Source organism: Schistocerca gregaria, chromosome 6 (genome assembly GCF_023897955.1).
Source record: "Schistocerca gregaria isolate iqSchGreg1 chromosome 6, iqSchGreg1.2, whole genome shotgun sequence".
NCBI classification, from domain to species: domain Eukaryota; kingdom Metazoa; phylum Arthropoda; class Insecta; order Orthoptera; family Acrididae; genus Schistocerca; species Schistocerca gregaria.
This window is the reverse complement of record NC_064925.1, coordinates 491,112,796-491,134,414: the sequence shown is the minus strand read 5'-3', so window position 1 is coordinate 491,134,414 and position 21,619 is coordinate 491,112,796. Positions and strand designations below refer to the sequence as shown.

General features: G+C 44.0%; 1 protein-coding gene across 2 annotated transcripts in view; it reads right to left on the bottom strand.

Moving 5' to 3' along the window:
- The window catches only part of LOC126279078 (ubiquitin-60S ribosomal protein L40-like), a 65,605-nt gene that overhangs the window by 6,566 nt on the left and 37,420 nt on the right, over positions 1–21,619 (bottom strand). For both annotated transcript variants that reach the window (XM_049979536.1, XM_049979538.1), the window contains exon 2: positions 16,214–16,413. In XM_049979536.1, the coding sequence (XP_049835493.1) occupies positions 16,214–16,413 (200 nt within the window). The remainder of the gene's footprint in view (positions 1–16,213; positions 16,414–21,619) is intronic.

The following is a 21,619-nucleotide window of genomic DNA, read 5'->3' as shown; positions in this document are numbered from 1 at the left end:
CGTAATAATAGTAAACTGCCACAGCGATCTTCCGCGTGTATCACTACTAGGGTTGCCGTATCTACACTATGTGATCAAAAGTATCTGGACACCCACAAAAACATGCATTAGGTGCATTGTGCTGCCACCTACTGCTAAGTACTCCATATCAGCGGCCTCAGTAGTAATTAGACATCATAAGAGACCAGAATGGGGCGCACCGCAGAACTCACGGACTTAGAATGTGGTCAGGTGATTGGATGTCACTTGTGTCATACGTCAGTACGCGAGATTTCCACACTCCTAAACATCTCTAGGTCCACTGTTTCTGATGTGATGGTCTGTTGACTGACAGAGACCGTCGACAATTGAAGAGGGTCCACTGTTTCTGATGTGATGGTCTGTTGACTGACAGAGACCGTCGACAATTGAAGAGGGTAGTAACGTGTAATAGACAGACATCTATCCAGACCATCACACAGGAATTCCAAACTGCTTCAGGATCCACTGCAGGTACTATGACAGTTAGGCGGGAGGTGACAAAACTTGGATTTCATGGTCGAGAGGCTGCTCATAAGCCACACATCACGCCAGTAAATGCCGAACGGTGCCTCGCTTGGCGTAAGGAGCGTAAACATTGGACGATTGAAAAGTGGATAAACATTGTGTGGAGTGACTAATCATGGTACACAATGTGGCGATTCGATGGCAGGGTGTGTGTATGGCGAATGCACAGTGAACGTGAACGTCAGCTGCCAGCGTTTGTAGCGCCAACAGTAAAACTCAGAGGCAGTGGTGTTATGGTGTGGTCGTGTTTTTCGTGGAGGGGCTTGCACCCCTTGTTGTTTTGCGTGGCACTATCACAGCACAGGCCTACATTGATGTTTTAATCACCTTCTTGTTTCCCACTGTTGAAGAGCAATTCGGGGATGGTGATTGCATCTTTCAACACGATCGAGCACCTGTTCATAAAGCACGGCCTGTGGTGGAGTGGTTACACGACAATAACATCCCTGTGATGGACTGGCCTGCACAGTGCCCTTGACCTGAGTCCTACAGAACACCTTTGGGATATTTTGGAACGCCGACTTCGTGCCAGGCCTCACCAACCGACAGCGATACCTCTCCTCAGTGCAGCACTCCGTGAAGAATGGGCTGCCATTCCCCAAGAAACCTTCCAGTACCTGATTGAACGTATGCCTGCGAGTGGTAGTCTAAACACCCCGTGTAAGAAATGTGGATCTAGCTGCTTGAGGAAACCGAAAATTCTGAACGAAATGTCAGGTGCCAAAATTATGCGAGTTTTTGTTTGCTATTCCCGCACAAAACGCCACCGTGAAAAGAGTATTTTCGCTGATGTCGAGCCAGTGGGCTAATGAAAGAATCGACTTTGGCCAGGGACTGTGGAATGAATGTTATAGTGGCAGTTTAACTACAAGCAATTAATTTCTGTTTAGAACACAATTACATGGAACTTGTTGCGGCAGAAGTAGTTAGTATACCACATATTTAGGAAGATTACACCACTTTTAGCAAGTCGTTTCCACCTTTTACGTATTTATAAAACTCCGTGTAAGTACAATGAGATTTATAAACATGTAAAAAGGAAAAAAGACTTGCTGAAAAGGTGAAATCTTCCTAAAAATATTGTGTACCAACACATTCCACGTAATTTTGTTCTAAATATAAATTAATTATATTAAACAAATCTTTTACTTCATCTCTACAACCCCATCCCAGAGTGTCCTGACGAGGTCCCAGCTACACTATGTGATCAAAAGTATCCGGATACCTGACTGAAATGACTTACAAGTTCGTGGTGCCCTGCATCGGTAATGCTGGAATTCAATATGGTGTTGGCGTACCCTTAGTCTTGATGACAGAGTCTACTCTCGTACGTCCAATTAGGTGCTGGAAGGTTTCTTGGAGAATGGCATCCAATTCTTTGCGGAGTGCTGCACTGAGGAGAGGCCGATGTCGGTCGGTGAGGCAAGGCACGAATTCGGCGGTCCAAAACATCCCAAAGGTGTTCCATAGGATTCAGGTCAGGACCCTGTGCAGGCCATTCCATTACAGGGATGTTATTGTCGTGTAAGCACTCCGCCACAGGCCGTGCATTATGAGCAGGTGCTAGATCGTGTTGAAAGATGCAATCACCATCCCCGAATTGCTCTTCAACAGTGGGAAGCAAGAAGATGCTTAAAACATCAATGTAGACCTGTGCTGTGATTGTGCCACACAAAACAAGGAGTGGAAGCCCCCTCCAAGAAAAACATGACCACACTATAACACCACCTCCTCCGAGTTTTACTGTTGGCACTACATACGCTCACAGATGACGTTCATCAGGTATTCGCCATACCCACACCCTGCCATCGGATCGCCACATTGTATACAGTGATTCGTCACTCCACCAAACGTTTATTCCCTGTTCAATCGTCCAATGTTTACATTCCATACACCGAGCGAGGCGTCGTTTGGCATTTACTGGCGTGATGTGTGGCTTATGAGCAGCCACTCGACCATGAAAACTCTCCCGCCTAACTGTCATAGTACTTGCAGTGGATCCTGATGCAGTTTGGAATTTCTGTGTGATGGTCTGGATAGATGTCTGCCTATTACACGTTACTACCCTCTTCAACTGTTGGCAGTCTGTCAGTCAACAGACGAGGTCAGCTTGTGTGCTTTTGTGCTTCACGTTTCCACTTCACTATCACATCGGAAACAATGGACCTAGGGATGTTTAGGAGTGTGGAAATTGCGCGTACGGACGTATGACACAAGTGACACCCAATCATCTGACCACGTTCGAAGTCCGTGAGTTACGTGGAGCGCCCCATTCTGGTCTCTCACGACGTCTAATAACTAATGAGGTCGATAACATGGAGTACCTAGCAGTAGGTGCCAGCACAATGCACCTAATATGAAAAACGTATGATTTTTTGGGGTGTCCAGATACTTTTGATCACATAGTGTATCTCCTAGACGTACAGAGTGTGGAACTTAAAACTCTTTGAAAATAATTGTCTCCGTATTATCGGAGTAAGAAAGATGACTTACTCAAACATTAATCACCGACGTTTATAAGAGCAAAGTAATCACAACCTTCATACAATTGCCTGGTTTGAGAAAATCATCATCAATGAACTTCTTAAAGCAATCAATTCTTGAACTAACATCATTCTGGCGAACGTCTGTTAGGCTGGCAGGTCCGTGAGGTGACGCAGGGTGACTCACGGTGAGTTTTTGCGAACCACACAACTGACTGGTGCTGCGCACGTTAGAGCGCAGCGTGGCGTGACGCAGTTCCTGCGCTTGGTACCCTGAGGACCGCAGTCTCCTGTACGCAGTTTACTGCGAGGCTCACGGTGGTTCTGGCCGTTGGTAGTTCGAAATGGAGAAAAAGCTAATTGAAGCCGTACGTGTTCGCAAAGTTCTGTATGATACAAGCCACGAAGATTACTTGAAATCGAAGCTGAAAGCTGAGAAGTGGGAGGAAGTGGCCAAGGAAACGGACATACGAAATGGTAAGTTGAATTGTAATTCGTTGTTAACATTCTACATTGACATTGTTAAAACTCTGTAGCAAATTTTCGTGATGTGCTCTGTCCTGGTTAAATGTTTATCAAAAAGATGCCTAGGTTCCTTACTAGCGTGTAGCCCTCCATATCTACCAGTGAAAACGGAATAAATGGATTTAATCACGTCTTTGATATTAATATAGAATCGAAACTATCATCCGAGACACACCGTTTTGAACTCAAACTCGGAATCCGATTCTGAACTTATATCTACACTCCTGGAAATGGAAAAAAGAACACATTGACACCGGTGTGTTAGACCCACCATACTTGCTCCGGACACTGCGAGAGGGCTGTACAAGCAATGATCACACGCACGGCACAGCGGACTCACCAGGAACCACGGTGTTGGCCGTCGAATGGCGCTAGCTGCGCAGCATTTGTGAACCGCCGCCGTCAGTGTCAGCCAGTTTGCCGTGGCATACGGAGCTCCATCGCAGTCTTTAACACTGGTAGCATGCCGCGACAGCGTGGACGTGAACCGTATGTGCAGTTGACGGACTTTGAGTGAGGGCGTATAGTGGGCATGCGGGAGGCCGGGTGGACGTACCGCCGAATTGCTCTACACGTGGGGCGTGAGGTCTCCACAGTACATCGATATTGTCGCCAGTGGTCGGTGGAAGGTGCACGTGCCCGTCGACCTGGGACCGGACCGCAGCGACGCACGGATGCACGCCAAGACCGTAGGATCCTACGCAGTGCCGTAGGGGACCGCACCGCCACTTCCCAGCAAATTAGGGACACTGTTGCTCCTGGGGTATCGGCGAGGACCATTCGCAACCGTCTCCATGAAGCTGGGCTACGGTCCCGCACATCGTTAGGCCGTCTTCCGCTCACGCCCCAACATCGTGCAGCCCGCCTCCAGTGGTGTCGCGACAGGCGTGAATGGAGGGACGAATGGAGACGTGTCGTCTTCAGCGATGAGAGTCGCTTCTGCCTTGGTGCCAATGATGGTCGTATGCGTGTTTGGCGCCGTGCAGGTGAGCGCCACAATCAGGACTGCATACGACCGAGGCACACAGGGCCAACACCCGGCATCATGGTGTGGGCAGCGATCTCCTACACTGGCCGTACACGTCTGGTGATCGTCGAGGGGACACTGAATAGTGCACGGTACATCCAAACCGTCATCGAACCCATCGTTCTACCATTCCTAGACCGGCAAGGGAACTTGCTGTTCCAACAGGACAATGCACGTCCGCATGTATCCCGTGCCACCCAACGTGCTCTAGAAGGTGTAAGTCAACTACCCTGGCCAGCAAGATCTCCGGATCTGTCCCCCATTGAGCAGGTTTGGGACTGGATGAAGCGTCGTCTCACGCGGTCTGCACGTCCAGCACGAACGTTGGTCCAACTGAGGCGCCAGGTGGAAATGGCATGGCAAGCCGTTCCACAGGACTACATCCAGCATCTTTACGATCGTCTCCATGGGAGAATAGCAGCCTGCATTGCTGCGAAAGGTGGATATACACTGTACTAGTGCCGACATTGTGCATGCTCTGTTGCCTGTGTCTATGTGCCTGTGGTTCTGTCAGTGTGATCATGTGATGTATCTGACCCCAGGAATGTGTCAATAAAGTTTCCCCTTCCTGGGACAATGAATTCATGGTGTTCTTATTTCAATTTCCAGGAGTGTATTAACATAGCACAAGTAGTTGCCATCTCTGCCAGAGCCTCAGCAAACTGCGTATTGAAACTGCGACCCAACTTGCGATGATTGTCGCCGTGACTCACGCTGCCGTGAGGAATTTGGCGTAAGCCCCCCTGCGTCACCACACGGGCCGGCATCTCATCTTGCAGCCCGCCTTACTCAAACGTCAATGAGCATGAGACTGTGGTGGGAATCACATACGACCAGAAACAGTATCGAGGTAATGTTTTTCGAACAACTCTGCACAAAGTCAGCTGCCTTGACAACACCTACATGTTTACCATTTGTAGGCGCAACATGGTAGGGTACATTGGCTGCCTTTTGAGAAAACCCTTAACTGTTCTTCCTTCCAGAAATAGTAGCACCCAGGGTTTACTTTTCAATTGCAGTTTTTCATTTTCTTTTTCAGTCAGAGAAGTAAGAGAGAGACATCCCGGACTATTAATAGACTCTATGACGGGATCGAAACATAGCGCGGCTGCAGCGGCGGATCAGAAGCGGCGCAGCGCTACGACAAAGGAGCCGCTTCTCTTTCCAGTAACGCCCTGTGGATGTTCGGTAAGGCTTAAACGGAGCGATAATGACACCCCTAAATACACCGATGGAAAAAAAATCGCAGTATCAAGAAGGAGTTTGCGACATAGAGGAAAGTTGGTAGACGTATTTCTATTTCCGAAAGATGATGACTATTCAAATTTCGCGCCAGTCACATAAGAGAGGCGCTAGTAGAACCACTATGCGGTGAAAATCAAATTTCCGTTAAATACACGCTGCAATGGTCATGAAAGTATGTTGCCTTTGTCCTTGTCCTTGTACGTAGTGAGTTTATGGTAGTCACGCCTTTAAGGCTACAGAGACGCCATTATTAACACCTCACTGAGGGCCGATACACGATCCACGATGGATCAACGGAGTTTGAACGAGGTCGTGCAGCAGGGCTACGAGAAGCGCGATGTTCCTTCTGCGATATTGCAGGAACAAGTGGCAGGAATGTAGCCACTGTTCATGATTGCTGGCAGTGGTGGTTACGAGAATGTACGGCAGCAAGAAGACCGGGCCCCGAACGGCAGCGTTGAAGCACCAAGAGGGAAGAAAATCCTGTTCAGCATATGGCTCTGTCACATCGTACTGCATTTGAGCAGCAGTTGGCCCCACACGAAGTGTTACAAATCAGTTACTTTAAGGACGGATCCGAGCCAGACTGACCCGAAACCACTGCAATTTGCGCCTTCAGTGGGATTAAGCGAGAACTCATTGGAAGGCAGAGTGGAGATCTGTTGTGTTTTCTGATGAAAGCTGGTTCTACCGCAGTGCCAGTGGTGGCCACGTGTTAGAAGGATACCGTTAGAAGCCCTGCAACCAACCGGTCTACATGCTAGACAAATTGGACCTACACCTGGGGTTATGGTTATGGGGTGCCATATCGTATGACAGTAGGAGCACTCGCATGGTTATTCCACAAACTGCAAACCTGTAAGTCAATCTGGTGATTCGACCTGTTGTGCTGCCATTCCTGGGCAGCATCCAGGAGAGTTTTTCAACACGATGACGTTCGCCCACAGACCGCTGTTGTCAACTAACATGCTCTACAGATTGTCGACATGTTGCCTTGGCCTGCTCAATCACGAGATCTGTCTCCAATCGGGCAAGTATGGGACATCATCGGCTACAACCCCAGCGCCATCTACAAACAGCATTAATCGTTCCTTTATTGACCGACTAAGTGGAACGGGCGTGGAGCTCAGTTCCACAAGCTAACATCTAGTACCTGTACAACACAACGCACACACATTTGCATGCTTGCATCCAACATTCTGGCGGTCAAACTGCTTATTAATGTACCAGCATTTCACATTTGCAGCGGCTTATCTCGCGCTTACATTAACCTGTGATCTTGTTATGTTAACACTTAAATACGTTACCTAGACAAATTTATTCCGGAAATTTCATTACCCTACATTACTTATTTTTTGATGTTGCGATTTATTTCCGGCAGTCTATCAGGATATCCCATGGAGATCAGGATGTTTGGCAATGCTATGTTACGTTTGTCAGAGGGTTTAACCCTGTGTGTGATTTGTCCTTATATTAACTGACTACGCCCCCCCTCCCCGATGGTATATATGGCAGGTGGCGTACGCAAGCCATACTCTGTAGTTCTACGTTTCCCACGTACTTTAGAGTGGGCAAGAAGAGTTGCCTCGTCACTGCTGTTCTAAGGAGAAATGCGCATACCGGCGAACCTCCATCGAGCTGTGCCGCCGTCTGCGTGCATTTTCCTCCTGTTTCCGTTCTGATAAGGTCGCGTGGCAGTCTGTTTTGTAGGTCGAGTCAGGTCTTACAGTCAGACAGGTAACAACTGCAATGCACTGCACCGAAGACTACACCGATGTGATACTGATCTATCGGGAGACGCACCGCAATGCACCTGAAGCCCGAAGGCTGTCTGCACAACCTTCTCCAACGCGACGTCATTATTTTAGACGTACAAAAATGCGTTTAAAAACGGAGGAAGATTTCCACGTACAATGTGTCTTGGAAATACGAATCTGCGACACATCCGATTTTGTTCGGAATGTTACTGAGTATTTTGAAGCACATCCCACGCACAGTAAGCATAGCTTAAATGAAAATAAGGTGTACGACGTACAATGCTATATAAACGAAAGTGTTATCATGCTAATGCATTTAGATGCAGTATTATTTGTACCTATAATAATGATAATAATAAAACAACACGTTCCCACATACAAGTATGCACCACAAAATGTACTGGAGAATGATGAATGCAAGTTATACTGGAACAGAACCATTATAACAGATAAAACAACACCACATAACAAACCTGACATCATACTCACCAATAAAAAGAAGAAATTAACACAACTAATCGAAATATCCATACGCAATACACCAAATATACAGAAGAAAACAGGAGAAAAAATTGAAAAATACATTCAACTGGCTGAGGAAGTCAAGGGCATGTGGCATCAGGATAAAGTTCACATTGTACCAATTATACTATCAACTACAGGAGTCATACCACACAATATCCACCAGTACATCAACGCAATACAGCTACATCCAAACGTATATATACAACTACAGAAATATGTAATTATTGATACATGTTAGATTACCCGAAAGTTCCTAAATGCAATGTGACATATACCGCACAGTTTAAAGGAAGTCACGCTTGATCAAGGTCCGCGTCACTTTCCATTTTTAACCAGACATAACGAAAAAATGGTTCAAATGGCTCTGAGCACTATGGGACTCAACTGCTGTGGTCATCAGTCCCCTAGAACTTAGAACTACTTAAACCTAACTAACTTAAGGACATCACACACATCCATTCCCGAGGCAGGATTCGAACCTGCGACCGTAGCAGTCACACGGTTCTGGACTGCGTGCCTAGAACCGCGAGACCACCACGGCCGGCCAGACATAACGTCTGAGAAAGGAAAGAAATAATAATACTATTATGGTCATTATTATTCATATGATGAAAGTCATTAGATCTCGCTCAGTAATTCCTATTTCTCATCGTAATTAGGACAAAGAAGAGCTGCAGCGGACCTAGGGATATTGAGGTCTTCGGTGCAAAGGATTGTGGAGGAACGAAAATGGCATCCCTTTAAGGCGCACCTACACCAGAAGCTATATGGAAACGATCTGCAAAATCGGGAGTCTTTCTGTGGACGTCTCGTAAATAAAGTAACCGTAAATCCGGGTTTCATCAGGCAGATTTAATAGGGAGATGAATGCTATTTCGCCAATGACGCCACTGTCAACACGCACAATCTACGAGGGCTATTCAGAAAGTAAGGAACAATACGTCGCGAATTGGAAACCACAGTGAAAAACAAAACAAAACTGTTTTATTTGCAATGGTTAGCTACACCCTCCAGCTACTTCTCTACACAGTGGCATCTCAGACATCTGTGGTAGCGTTGCACCAACTTTTCAACTCCCTCGTTTCTACTCTGGACTGCAACTCGTTGTCTGTGTCAAAATATTGTCTTCATAGCCAGCGGTTCATTTGAGCAGAGATGAACCTCAGGGGTAGTCAATTAGGGGCTGTATTGTAGGTGACCAAACACTTCCCATCGAAAACGCTGCAGGAGCATCTTTATTGCCCCTGCAGGGTGCGGCCGAGAATTGTCATACAGAACGAACCACATGACAGTTATGCTGTGTGGATTGCTTAGCTTCAGGCGAAATCTTTCGCCAGGCCCTCATACTTGGTGGAAGATGCTAATTTCTAGCCATCTTCACTTTCTCACTGTTAGCTCAGAATTGAAAACAGCGACATGATGCGATGGACAGGCGTACTAGACACAGTGCCCAACGCATCTGTGCAACACTTCATCAGATTTTCACAGTATTTTCCATTTCGAGAGCGATCGTTCCTTACTTTCTGAACAGCCCTCGTACATTACTGGGCTCCTGCAAATACTCGGCGGTTTTGGCCACATCACATGCAAGCGCAGTGGGGTATCAACATATGGAGCGGCATTCTAGGAAACCAGCTTATTTGGCTCCCAGACTAACTGGCTGTATTTGCAACTCCTACAGAATGAGCTTAATCTTCGGCATCTCGTACAAGGCATCCCACTTCAGCTACCTGTGAGGCAGTGGTTTCAGCACGATCGTGCGGCACACCATTATTGAAGAGGGCTTGAGGAATATCTCAACAATGTATAACCCAAACGGTGGATAAGTCGTGATGTTTTATTCGATGGCCATAGAGATCGCCTGATTTAACACCCTTGGATTTTTTCTTATGGGGCTATATCAAAACCAGCATTTACGAAACAGAACCGGAAAATTCACATGTGTTCAAAGGAAGAATACATCATGCTTGCATTTCAGTATCTGCAGAAATGTTAAGAGGTGTCCATGCTAATACTGAGAGGCGCTTCTTACATCAATGCCCCCAACAAGGCGGACATGGATTTGAACGTTTGTATTAGGAAGAATGCAATTATAAAGACGTCGGTTTATAACATAGGTTTAAAGGAACATAATTTGTGATATTCATTATATTCATTGTCCTTTATTGCAATCAAAGACGTTACATCGTTTATGTAATACTGCCATCTATGAAGCACGAATTGATGCATTATGTATTGTTAACAAATTAGCTGTCATATGTTGATATGACTTTAAATAGATATGGTTCGGCCCTTGTGCGTAATTTTTTGGTAAAGAACAATCACTCTTCTACAAAGACACATTTATTGAGCCCACGAATCCTCCGCAAGTAAGTTTTTGAGCGACGAGCTACAGGACCAGTTATAGCTGTTAATCGTTTGTTTTCGAACACTGGTCGTAAATTTCGCTGGGTCTGCTCCCTGTTGGTGTGGCGCCCCCTTCGATGTTCTGCCTACGCAAATCTTTCGGTGTCTGTGGTATTCGGGATCAACTAATGCCAACAATTCGTGGCGAGAAATTGTTTTCGTGTTTCAAAAGCTTTTGCATACACGTCAGTTTCTTGTTTTGCTTTGAGAAATCAAGAACATTGCACTACAATTAAGTCCTTGTATAAATAAATAATAACGCAGAAGAGCAATAACACATTTGTAAGATGCAAGCTTGTTGATGCACGATCTGTTGCGATAGTACAAGATGGTTTAATGTTATACTTTTCGAGAATTATTAACAGCGTACTGAAAATACCTTTATCTAATCAAATTTCTAATTCAGTAATGTAGAGAAAAAATAATTGCAAATAACTCTCTCGAGAACAGACATACATATAAACGGTGATTCAAAAAGAGAGAACAGTTTTCAGATGTTTTTTACGACCACCTATAAAAGAAAGAAACATATTGCGCATATCACTAGATATGCAGTCGTTTCAGCGAGAAGCCCCCTCTGCACAGGCAGATATATGACTGGCACAAAACGTTCTTGGAAGTTTGTTGCATAGACAGAGGGAAGAGCACTGGTCGGCCAAACACGTCTGATGAAAATGTCGAGTGCATCCGAGATGCGTTCACACGGAGCCCTCAAAATTCCAGAAGACTGGTAGGCCAGGAACTTGGAGTTCCTTAAATAACGGTGCTTATGAAGTCCTACACAAGTTGTAGTTACTGCAGTAACTGCGTCCCGGCGAGCATAACAGAAGGTACGAATCTTCCATTCCAGTTCTCCAGGATATGGCAGAGGATACTTTTTCCGGACGACTCATCATTTCGGACGAATCGGCGTTTCATCTATCGGGTAAAGTAAACACCCATAATGTAAGAATTTCGGGGTCACAGTATCCTGATGCCGTCGTCGATCATTAAAGAGTCACCGATACTGAGTGTGTTATGTGCCGTTTCTGTTCACAATGTTTATGGACCTTCCTCTTTTGTGGGGAAAACTGTGACAGGAATGTCATACTTTTCAGATGTGCTGCAAAATTTGTTGTTACCTCAACTGGACAAAGATTCCAATGATTACACTTTTATGCATGATGGCACCTCACCATGCATGATGGCATCCCACTTCAGTTTCACCTTAAGGTGTGGTGTTATCTTAACAAAACCGCCCCACATCGTTGGAATGGAAGAGGTGGACAACAAGACCTTGTTCATTGCTTTTGGACTCTGGGTTACCAGAACGCACATCTTGCAATTTTTCTATAGGTGTATATACAAGACAAAGTCTTTGTCCCACCTGAGACAGCTACTCTGTTCCTGGTTCTGAGAAATCGAATCGTTTGAAGCTGTTGATTCAATAAACAGGAACCTGTTGAGACGTGTGTAGATTGAAATGGGCTAGCGGTTTGATGTTTCTCGAGCAATGCATTTGAAGCGTGTATAGTATAATGTCTGTGAGAACATAAGACTTTGAACCTTCCTCTATCCAGTGACACACGTAATGTGTTTCCGTCTTTCACAGATTGTCAATAATAAAGAATTGAAATTGGTTCTCTCTTTTTGAACCACCCTGTATTTTTAAATAGGTTTTATTGGAAATCATTCCACTTTCCTCCATCATGATACTAATGTCTGTACCTGATAGTAAAAACTAAAAAACAAAAAGTCAGTAGGCTTAGATGAAGTACCAAAGTGTCTACTGAAACAATGCATAGAGATTATACAAGGCCCCTTAACAAATGTAATAAATGAATCCTACACATCAGGGACATTTCCAGAGCAGTTAAAACAGGGAAGAGTTGTATCTTTGCCTAAGAAAGTTAATGCAGAAAATGTAGAAAATTATTGGCCCATTTCCCTGCTGTCACCATTCTTAAAAATAATAGAACAAATATGAAAGACAGATTAATGAATTACCTGAATAAATACAATCTTTTAAGCAAATCACAGCTTGGTTTCTGAAGTGGCAAAAATATGGAGTTAGCCATAGTAGAATTCACAAAAGATGTACTTAATGCTCTTGACAAAGATGTGTGTGTGTCACACGCATAGTTTTGAATCTCTCTAAGGCCACACGATTCTATCAAATAAATTGGAAGCATTACGAATAAGTGGGGTAGCTAACGACTTGTTTCAATTGTACCTAGCAGACAGGGTACAAAGAGATAACACATACTTCAAATAGATCTAAACATTTAGTAAAACATATTAATACAGGGGTTACGCAAGGTAGTATATTATGACCAATACTATTCCTGATATACATCAATGACTTCCCCAGTAGGCCCATATAAAAAGATACTCGTCAGAATTGAGCTTCTTCTTTCTTCTTGTAGACAAAGTAAACAGCTTGTCCGGCACCAAAGTACCATATGGAACCTTAGCAAGAAGTCTCTCATGGTGAAAAAATTCTCTTCGTTGATGGCAGCAGTATTTTATTCACTGAGAAAACAAGAGAATTCCTTGCAGAGAAAGTAAATGAAGCTCTCAAGGAAGTTTACGATTGGTCAATAAGCAATAAAATGACATTGAACGTAAAGAAAACTAATGCCATGAATTTCAGTTTGAAGAGGGGAAATGACAATGTTAAATTAAATGTAGATGGCACCTCTATAGATTGTGTAACATATGCAAAATTTCTAGGAATCAATATTGATTCTCAGCTGAAGTGGCGTGAACACACAAAGGTACTTGCGAACAGAATGTCATCAGCATGTTATGCCCTTAGATTACCAGTATGTGTTGTGTGTGTAGTGAGTGAAGGGTTATAAAACAATGTGTATATAGTGTGTGCAGTGACTGATAGTGAGATATGAGTGAACAGTGTGGCATTACATAATTTAATAAGTTATTTGTACAAAAAAGATATTGTATACCAGGAGTAAATCTAATGATTGTCTCTAACTAGGAGTCTGTAAATGTATGTTTATATGGATTAGCTTATTTTAAAATGATATAAGCTTGTAAATACTTCGACATGTCCTATATCCTTGTAAAAAGAGATCTACTGATGAATAAAGCTACTACTACGACTAAGTAAATGAGTGAGATTGTTTCTCATTTCTTCTCCTATAAACATAAGATATTTCGTCATGCATTGTTAGATTGAAGCATATTACCGTTTGATAAATCATTAAACTTTTGTAGCTTGATTACTGTGAGATATGATTTGAATGATTATTTCTGTTTAGCTATTATATATGCAGATTTCAACAACAAAGCAGCTGTGATTCCTTTTTCTTGATGTTGCTTTCTCCACAAATTTTCACTTTCACTCATGCATTTTTCTAAACTTTGTCTTTCTTTGCTACGTATAATTTCTATGCATTTCATGGGTGAGTTGCACTTCGTATGAGCACCGATTTTATAATTTATTTTTTTGGTACAATTAGCAGAAACACCAACTAATCGATACACAAACGTCCCTTGCTTTTCACCTTGAGTTCACAAACTTATGAACACACTGTGCATATTACCAAGTTTTTGCCATTTGCAGACATCTGCGGCTTAGTCTTTTGACAGTTTTGAAAATGTAATAAAGAAACAGAATTTTCTCACTATAATTTTAAGCCAATTGTTAGTCCCATTTCTACCTTGTAGACTTCGTATAGTTTTTAGTCTGTGAAGATTCACTATATTTTTCTTTGTTAACACTAGGTCCTGCTCTAGGGAGGGGGGGGGGGGTTTCTGCCTCAGGCGGTAATTACAGGGGTCGCCAATTTCGCATTCTTGAAACAAACTTGTTTCACAGAGCGCCTAGCACCCAGCGTGCGTTGGTCTATCGATTATTCATATGATCTTAAAACTCATCCCTGTTGGTTTCTGAACATTTTTAACATATTCTAAGTTGATTTCTGAACGAATCATGAGTCAATTTTTGAAAGCATGCATAGTGTATGTGATTTCTCTGCTAGGGGAATCCCTGTCACATGTAGAAATAAAAAACTTTCCCGCAGACAAAAGGGGATGAGTCTATACGAGATGAGCCCAATAAACCCAAAAGGGTGAATGCAGGTCGCTTTTTGTTTAAATGGTTGACTGGATGTGCGAATGATCGGCCTTGTTAGAATTATTAGCGGAATCCGTAGATTCAGACTACCAGAGTGAAAAAACGGCTAACAGGTATAACATGTAAGAAAGATTACATATTATCTTCTCGGTGTATCCAATAAAATGAAATTTTGGCAGAAAATTTTGGCCAGAAGGCTACATTTCTACGGGCTAGTTGTAGCCTACAGTCAAACAGGCTGACTGGAAGCAGCAAAGGCATCACAGGACATTTTAATTTCCACTGTCCTGAATATTGGTTTGATAGCTTTCATTACAAAATATGCTTGTTTGAATTCCTCAGAGCGAAATACAATGACGTGTGATAGAACAATGCTGTGTGAAGAGGTGTGACACTGCACTTTGGCATGCTTAAATAAATAACATGTCTTACATTTCCTCAAACATATATGTTTTATGTATCAAACGTCTCAGAAACATGTGCTACAAAATGAACTTATTACCGAAAAATGTTTTCTTTTAATTTTTTACCATCCTATTTCAAACACTCGAGGGTTTTTTGCCCTGGTTCAGAAATATCGTGGATCCAGGACTGGCCAGCATTATCATTATGTTTTTTCTTTTTTTTTTTAGATTCACTGTCTGTTTTAAAACTTTAGCACCAATGCTAGTATCGTGTCAACATCTGCAGTCGGCAGACGTTTTCGATAATGTTCTGCTCTTGAGGAATAATGAAATTTTGCTTCGTTTGAAAGACATGTTGGAATTTTGTAGTCCTTACAAGCCTGCACGCATTCAACTTTTACTAATAATGCTACTTGCCTCGTAGCTACTTGCCTCGTAGCTACTTGCCTCCGACTTATGTCGGAGCTTAGATTAAAGCAGCAACGGCACCACGAGAACGAAGATTCAATCTGAAATGTTTTGAAATGTCCAAATACATAACGATTTTTCCAAAATTAATGAGCACACACGTTCATGTTAAAATACTAATAGCGTATTAAGACTTTCGTTGCATGGTTCCACAAATTTAAATCAAAAATGTATTTTTACACATCCAGTGAGAGGAATACAAATTCCGTGGTTGGGATGGGTAATTTACAGTCAGGGTATGGGATGGTCTGATACAGAGGCGGAGAGGGAGGTTCACCCATCCATCTTCCCCCTACAAATCACACACTGGTTTAACCAGACGCAGGATTAACGTCACAGTGCTCAGCAACAACTTCTACCCTCAGATCTAAGGTTAAACATTGAAAGAAACTATTTTATCGTAAGATTGTTTTTACTCAATAAAAATTTATTAATCCTGTTCTCAGGAGGAGCAACATAATAACATACTGTTACGTTGTGGCTATGGTCCTAGCATTCAATTGGAAATCACACAGTAGCAGAAATTGGCGGATCAAAAAACATAAGTACTTTTTTGGTGAGTAAACGCTGTCTTGCAGGAAAAATGATTTAATTTTATAACTGTGTCATGGCTGTGGACCTATGCATAAAGGAAAATGTTTCTGCAAAAAGGGTTATTTAAAAACCACATTCTATTGCACATCGATAACATAAATGACAACAGAAAGCAATTTGGAAACGGCCAAATATTTATAGTAACGGAAACATACCATTCTGAATATTATAGTCCGACAATGTAGAACCTTCCTCCAGTTCTCGTCCCCCAAACAGCAGCCTCAGTTGATCAAGAGGCACACTATCCTTGTACTGGATCTTTGTTTTCACACCTTCTATCGTGTCTGAATCACTCAGATCAAGTGTAATGGTTCTTCCATTTAGCGTCTTCACAAAAACCTGCATTACGAAGAATCTGAAATGATAAAAAGTACACTATTGTTAGTTCACTTCTGTACATAAAAAAGAACACTTCACTGTCGCCAATTTTTAAAAAGGTCGTATACGTATGACCACCAATAGTCAGCAACATTGATTAGTGTAGAAGTATCTTCTCGAAGCAACCTTACTGGGTTCCGATTTTCGTAGATAATTATATCACAAAAGACAGCCGATAAAAAGTAATACGGGAATGAGCCATCTCGTAAAAATCTAACATGTGTAACTGGTTTGCAAACAATAAACAAGGATCGCTTTTTAAGGAAAGAGATTACTCAGAACTGTTATCTTTCAAAAGCATCAAATGGTTCCAACGGCTCTAAGCACTGTGGGACTTAACATTTGAGGTCATCAGTCCCCTAGTCTTAGAACTACTTAAACCTAACTAACCTTAGGATGTCACACACATACAAGACCGATGCAGGATTCTAACCTGCGACCGTAGCAGCCGCGTTGTTCCGGACTGAAGTGCCTAGGAACCGCTCGGCCAAACTGGCTGGCTCAAAAGCATCATTGAATTTTCTTGATACGCCTTCATTTTCTACACTGAAGGCGATTTGTGATTCTAGATAATAACATTTCTCGGATTACCAATCTTGATGGGTAATTAGAATACCTTTATATACAAATGACCTAGCAGTGGATAATGTCGTAAGCTTCATGAGGCTGTTCGAGAATGGTGCTGTGTGTAGAGAAGTCACAAATACAGGAAGACCTGCAATGGGTCGATGCTTGGTGCACGAACTGGTGATGTTCCTCGTTGCATACAAATGTAAGTTATTAGGTATAAATAGGAGGAAAGACCCATTACAGTTTAATGGTTCAAATGGCTCTGAGCACTGTGGGACTCAACTGCTGTGGTCATTAGTCCCCTAGAACTTAGAACTACTTAAATCTAACTAACCTAAGAACATCACACACATCCATGCCCGAAGCAGGATTTGAACCTGCGACCGTAGCAGTCGCACGGTTCCGGACTGCGCGCCTAGAACCGCGAGACCACCGCGGCCGGCTACAGTTTGATGACACGATAGTCGAACAATCACACATCCTGGAAGTATGCTTATGGAGCGATTTAAAGTAAAGCTAACCATACCACATAGAGACTCATTGGTAGAATCCTCAGGGAACGCCATGAACCCATGTAGGAGATAGCTTACAATACTTGAGAACTGCTTCTCAGTGCGGGACTATTACCAGGTAGGGCCGATGGAGGAAACAGCAAACTTAGTTTGTTGAAAAGCCAAAAACTTTATCAGAGGACCTTATTTGCAGGGCTAATTTTACTCATATTAGCTTTATACAGGGTGAGTCATCTAACAGTACCGCTGGATATATTTCGTAAACCGCATCAAATACTGACGAATCGATTCCACAGACCGAACGTGAGGAGAGGGGCTAGTGTAATTGGTTAATACAAACCATAAGAAATGCACGGAAGTATGTTTTTGAACACAAACCTACGTTTTTTTAAATGGAACTCCGTTAGTTTTGTTAGCACATCTGAACATATAAACAAATACGTAATCAGTGCCGTTTGTTGCATTGTGAAATGTTAATTACATCCAGAGATATTGTAACCCATAGTTGACGCTTGAGTACCACTCCTCCGCTGTTCGATTGTGTGAATCGGAGAGCACCGAATTACGTAGGGATCCAAAGGGAACGGTGATGGACCTTAGGAACAGAAGAGACTGGGACAGCACATTACGTCCACATGCTAACACCTTTTTATTGGTCTTTTTCACTGAGGCACATTTACATTACTATGAGGGGTGAGGTACACGTACACACGTGGTTTCCGTTTTCCATTACGGAGTGGAATAGAGCGTATCCCGACATGTCAGGCCAATAGATGTTCCATGTGGTGGCCATCATTTGTTGCACACAATTGCAATCTCTGGAGTATTGAATGTCGTACACACCGCAGTACATCTGGTGGAATGTCGCTGCAGACTGCCACAATACGTTGTTTCTTATCCTCTGGGGTTGTAGGCACATCACGGTACATATTCTCCTTTAACGCACCCCACACAAAGAAGTCCAGAGGTGTAAGATCAGGAGAACGGGCTGGCCAATTTATGAGTCCTCCACGTCCTATGAAACGCCCGTCGAACATCCTGTCACGGGGTCAGCCTAGTGTTAATTGCGGAATGTGCAGGTGCACCATCATGCTGATACGACATACGAAATGGCTCAAATGGCTCTGAGCACTATGCGACTCAACTGCTGTGGTCATTAGTCCCCTAGAACTTAGAACTACTTAAACCTAACTAACCTAAGGACATCACACACATCCATGCCCGAGGTAGGATTCGAACCTGCGACCGTAGGAGTCGCACGGTTCCGGACTGCGCGCCTAGAACCGCTAGACCACCGCAGCCGGCTACCACATACGTCGACGCGTTTCCAGTGGGACATTTTCGAGCAACGTTGGCATATCATTCTGTAGAAACGCGATGTATGTTGTAGCTGTTTGGGCCCCTGCAATGAAGTGAGGACCAATGAGGTGGTCGCCAATGATTCCGCACCATACATTTACAGTCCACGGTCACTGTCGATCCACCTGTCTGAGTCAGTGATTGTCCACGGACCAGTAATGCATGTTGGGTAGATTCACTGCCCCGTGGTTTGGGAAACCCGCTTCATTGGTAAACAGATAGACCTGCAACGCATTCTCTGTTAATGTCCATTGACAGAATTGCACTCGATGATTAAAGTCATCACCATGTAATTGCTGATGTAGCAACACATGAAACGGGTGAAAGCGGTGACGATGCAGTATGCTCATGACACTACTTTGACTCAGCCCACCGGCTCTCGCAATGTCCCGTGTACTCATGTGTGGGTTCATGGCAACAGCAGCTAGCACACCAACTGCACCCGCTTCTCCTGTGACGGGCCTGTTACGGACCCGTTTGCGCGCTACGACCATACCTGTTGCATACAGTTGGCGATAGAATAGATGTTTTGCAATGTGCGGCACGTTGGATGGTCTCTGTCCGGGTACCGTTCTGCATACACCCTGCAGGCTTCAGCTGCATTTCGTCGACACTCGCCATAGATGAGTATCATCTCCGCCTTTTCAGAGTTCGAATACACCATGGTCACAGTTCCTACAACACTACACTATCAATGTCTGGTAACACGGTGTACTACAGTTGGTCTGCGTGCGGAGACGAATGCAGATTAACAATAGCAGCAAGCACTACATGCGGACACTGCGACAGCTACTCTCGTAAACACGGTCGTCATCGTAAACATGTCCTGCAGATGCTGCTCGCCGACCGTGGCCCGTGTTTGTTACAACACGCAACTGAACGTCGGAGGTTTCAAGCGTCAACTTTAGGTTACAATATCTCCGGATGTAATTAACATTTTACAATGCAACAAACGGCACTGATTACGTATTTGTTTATATGTTCAGATGTGCTAACAAAACTAACGTGATTCCATTTAAAAAGACGTAGGTTTGTGTTAAAAAAACATACTTCCGTGCATTTTTGTATGGTTTGTATTAAACAGTTACACTAGCCCCTCTCCTCACGTTCGCTCTGTGGAATCGGTTCGTCAGTATTTGATGTGGTTTACGAAATATATCCAGCGGTAACGTTAGGTGACTCACCCTGTATAAGCTTTTCATGCTATTACAATTTCAACTACGTGGCCGCCCCAGGTACTGCCAGCACTGAGATTGACCTCCCACCCATGGTCGAGTGGGAGGTCGTTTCAAGATGTGGCTGGCAGTGAAAGATTTCCCAGGGGGGAGCCTCCCTGATCCGTCTAATGAGCAGGTTTCGGAAGCTGTCTGCGGCTGAGAAAGTCCCTAAGCCAAATGAATTAGATCGCCTTATTCCAGAGGCAGCCTCTAGGCACATAAGGTCTGGGCTTCATAGAGGATGGGATTACTGTTAGTTGGGAGCTCATATGTTATCTGCATAGAGGGGCCGCTTAGCGATGTGGCTCTGAAGGAAGGGAAGGAATCCAATATGCAGTATGCGTGCATACCGGGAGGAGTCATTCCAAATGTGGAATGAGTGCTCCTGGGTACCATGAAGAGCACAAGGTGAATCCCATTGCAAGTGGTAGTTTATACAGGTGTCGCTCCCGACTGGAAAAGATTCTCTCTGGTTTCGGGAGGCTAGCTGAAGTGTTAAAGACTGCCAGTCTTGCTTGGTAGATGAAGGCAGAGATCACCATCTGCAGCGTCGTCGACAGAACCGACAGTGGTACAGAGCCGAGTGGAGAGTCTGAATCAGAGGCTCAGGCACTTTTGTGTCCTTGTGTATTGCAGCAGATTCCTCGACTTGTACCACGGGATGATGGGTATATGGCTTCCTCCAAATAGGTCAGGGTTCGACTACACACAGGAAGTGGCTACAAGGAGAGTGGGGACCTTGTGACGGGTACTGGTCAGTCTTTTCGGGTAGAAGGTCTTGGGAAAGTCCAGAAAGTGCCTCAGTTTCAAAGCGTGCAGGACAAACACTGGTAGAGGTTACACATAGCAACAATCAATATTGTAGTTGTGAACTGTCCTATCTATGTTGGGAAAGAACCAGAGCTAAAAGCACTAATAGAAAGCACTGAATCTCAAATCGTTATAGATAAGGAAATCTGGCTAAGGCCAGAAATATGTTCACACGAATCTTTTACCAAGGATCTAGCCGTGTGCAGAAAGAACAGATTAAATACAGTTGGTGGTGGAGTTTTTATTCCTATCAGAAGTAGTTCAGCTCGTAGTGAAGTTGAAGCAGGTTAATATGGACAGAGGTTATACTGAAAACTTAACTCCGTCCGAACAGGCCTTGGAAGGTCCAGCGGTACCGACCAGCCGCCATGTCATCCACAGCCCATAGGCGTCACTGGATGTAGACGTAGAGGAGTACTTGGTCAGCACATCGCTCTCCCGGCCGTATGCCAGATTAAGAGGCCGTAGCCGCTACTTCTCAGACAAGTAGCTCCTCAGTTTGCCTCGCAAGGGCTGAGTGCACCTCGCTTGCCACGCGGTATGGTAACCCATCCACATGCTAGCCCAGCCCGACAGCGCTTATCTTCGGTGATCTGACGGGAACCGGTGTTACTACTGCGCCAAGGCCGCTGGATCAAAGGTTATACTTGACAGCCGGAATACATTAAAAATTGGTTCCTTTTATCGACTCCCCAACTCAGATGACTCAGTTGCT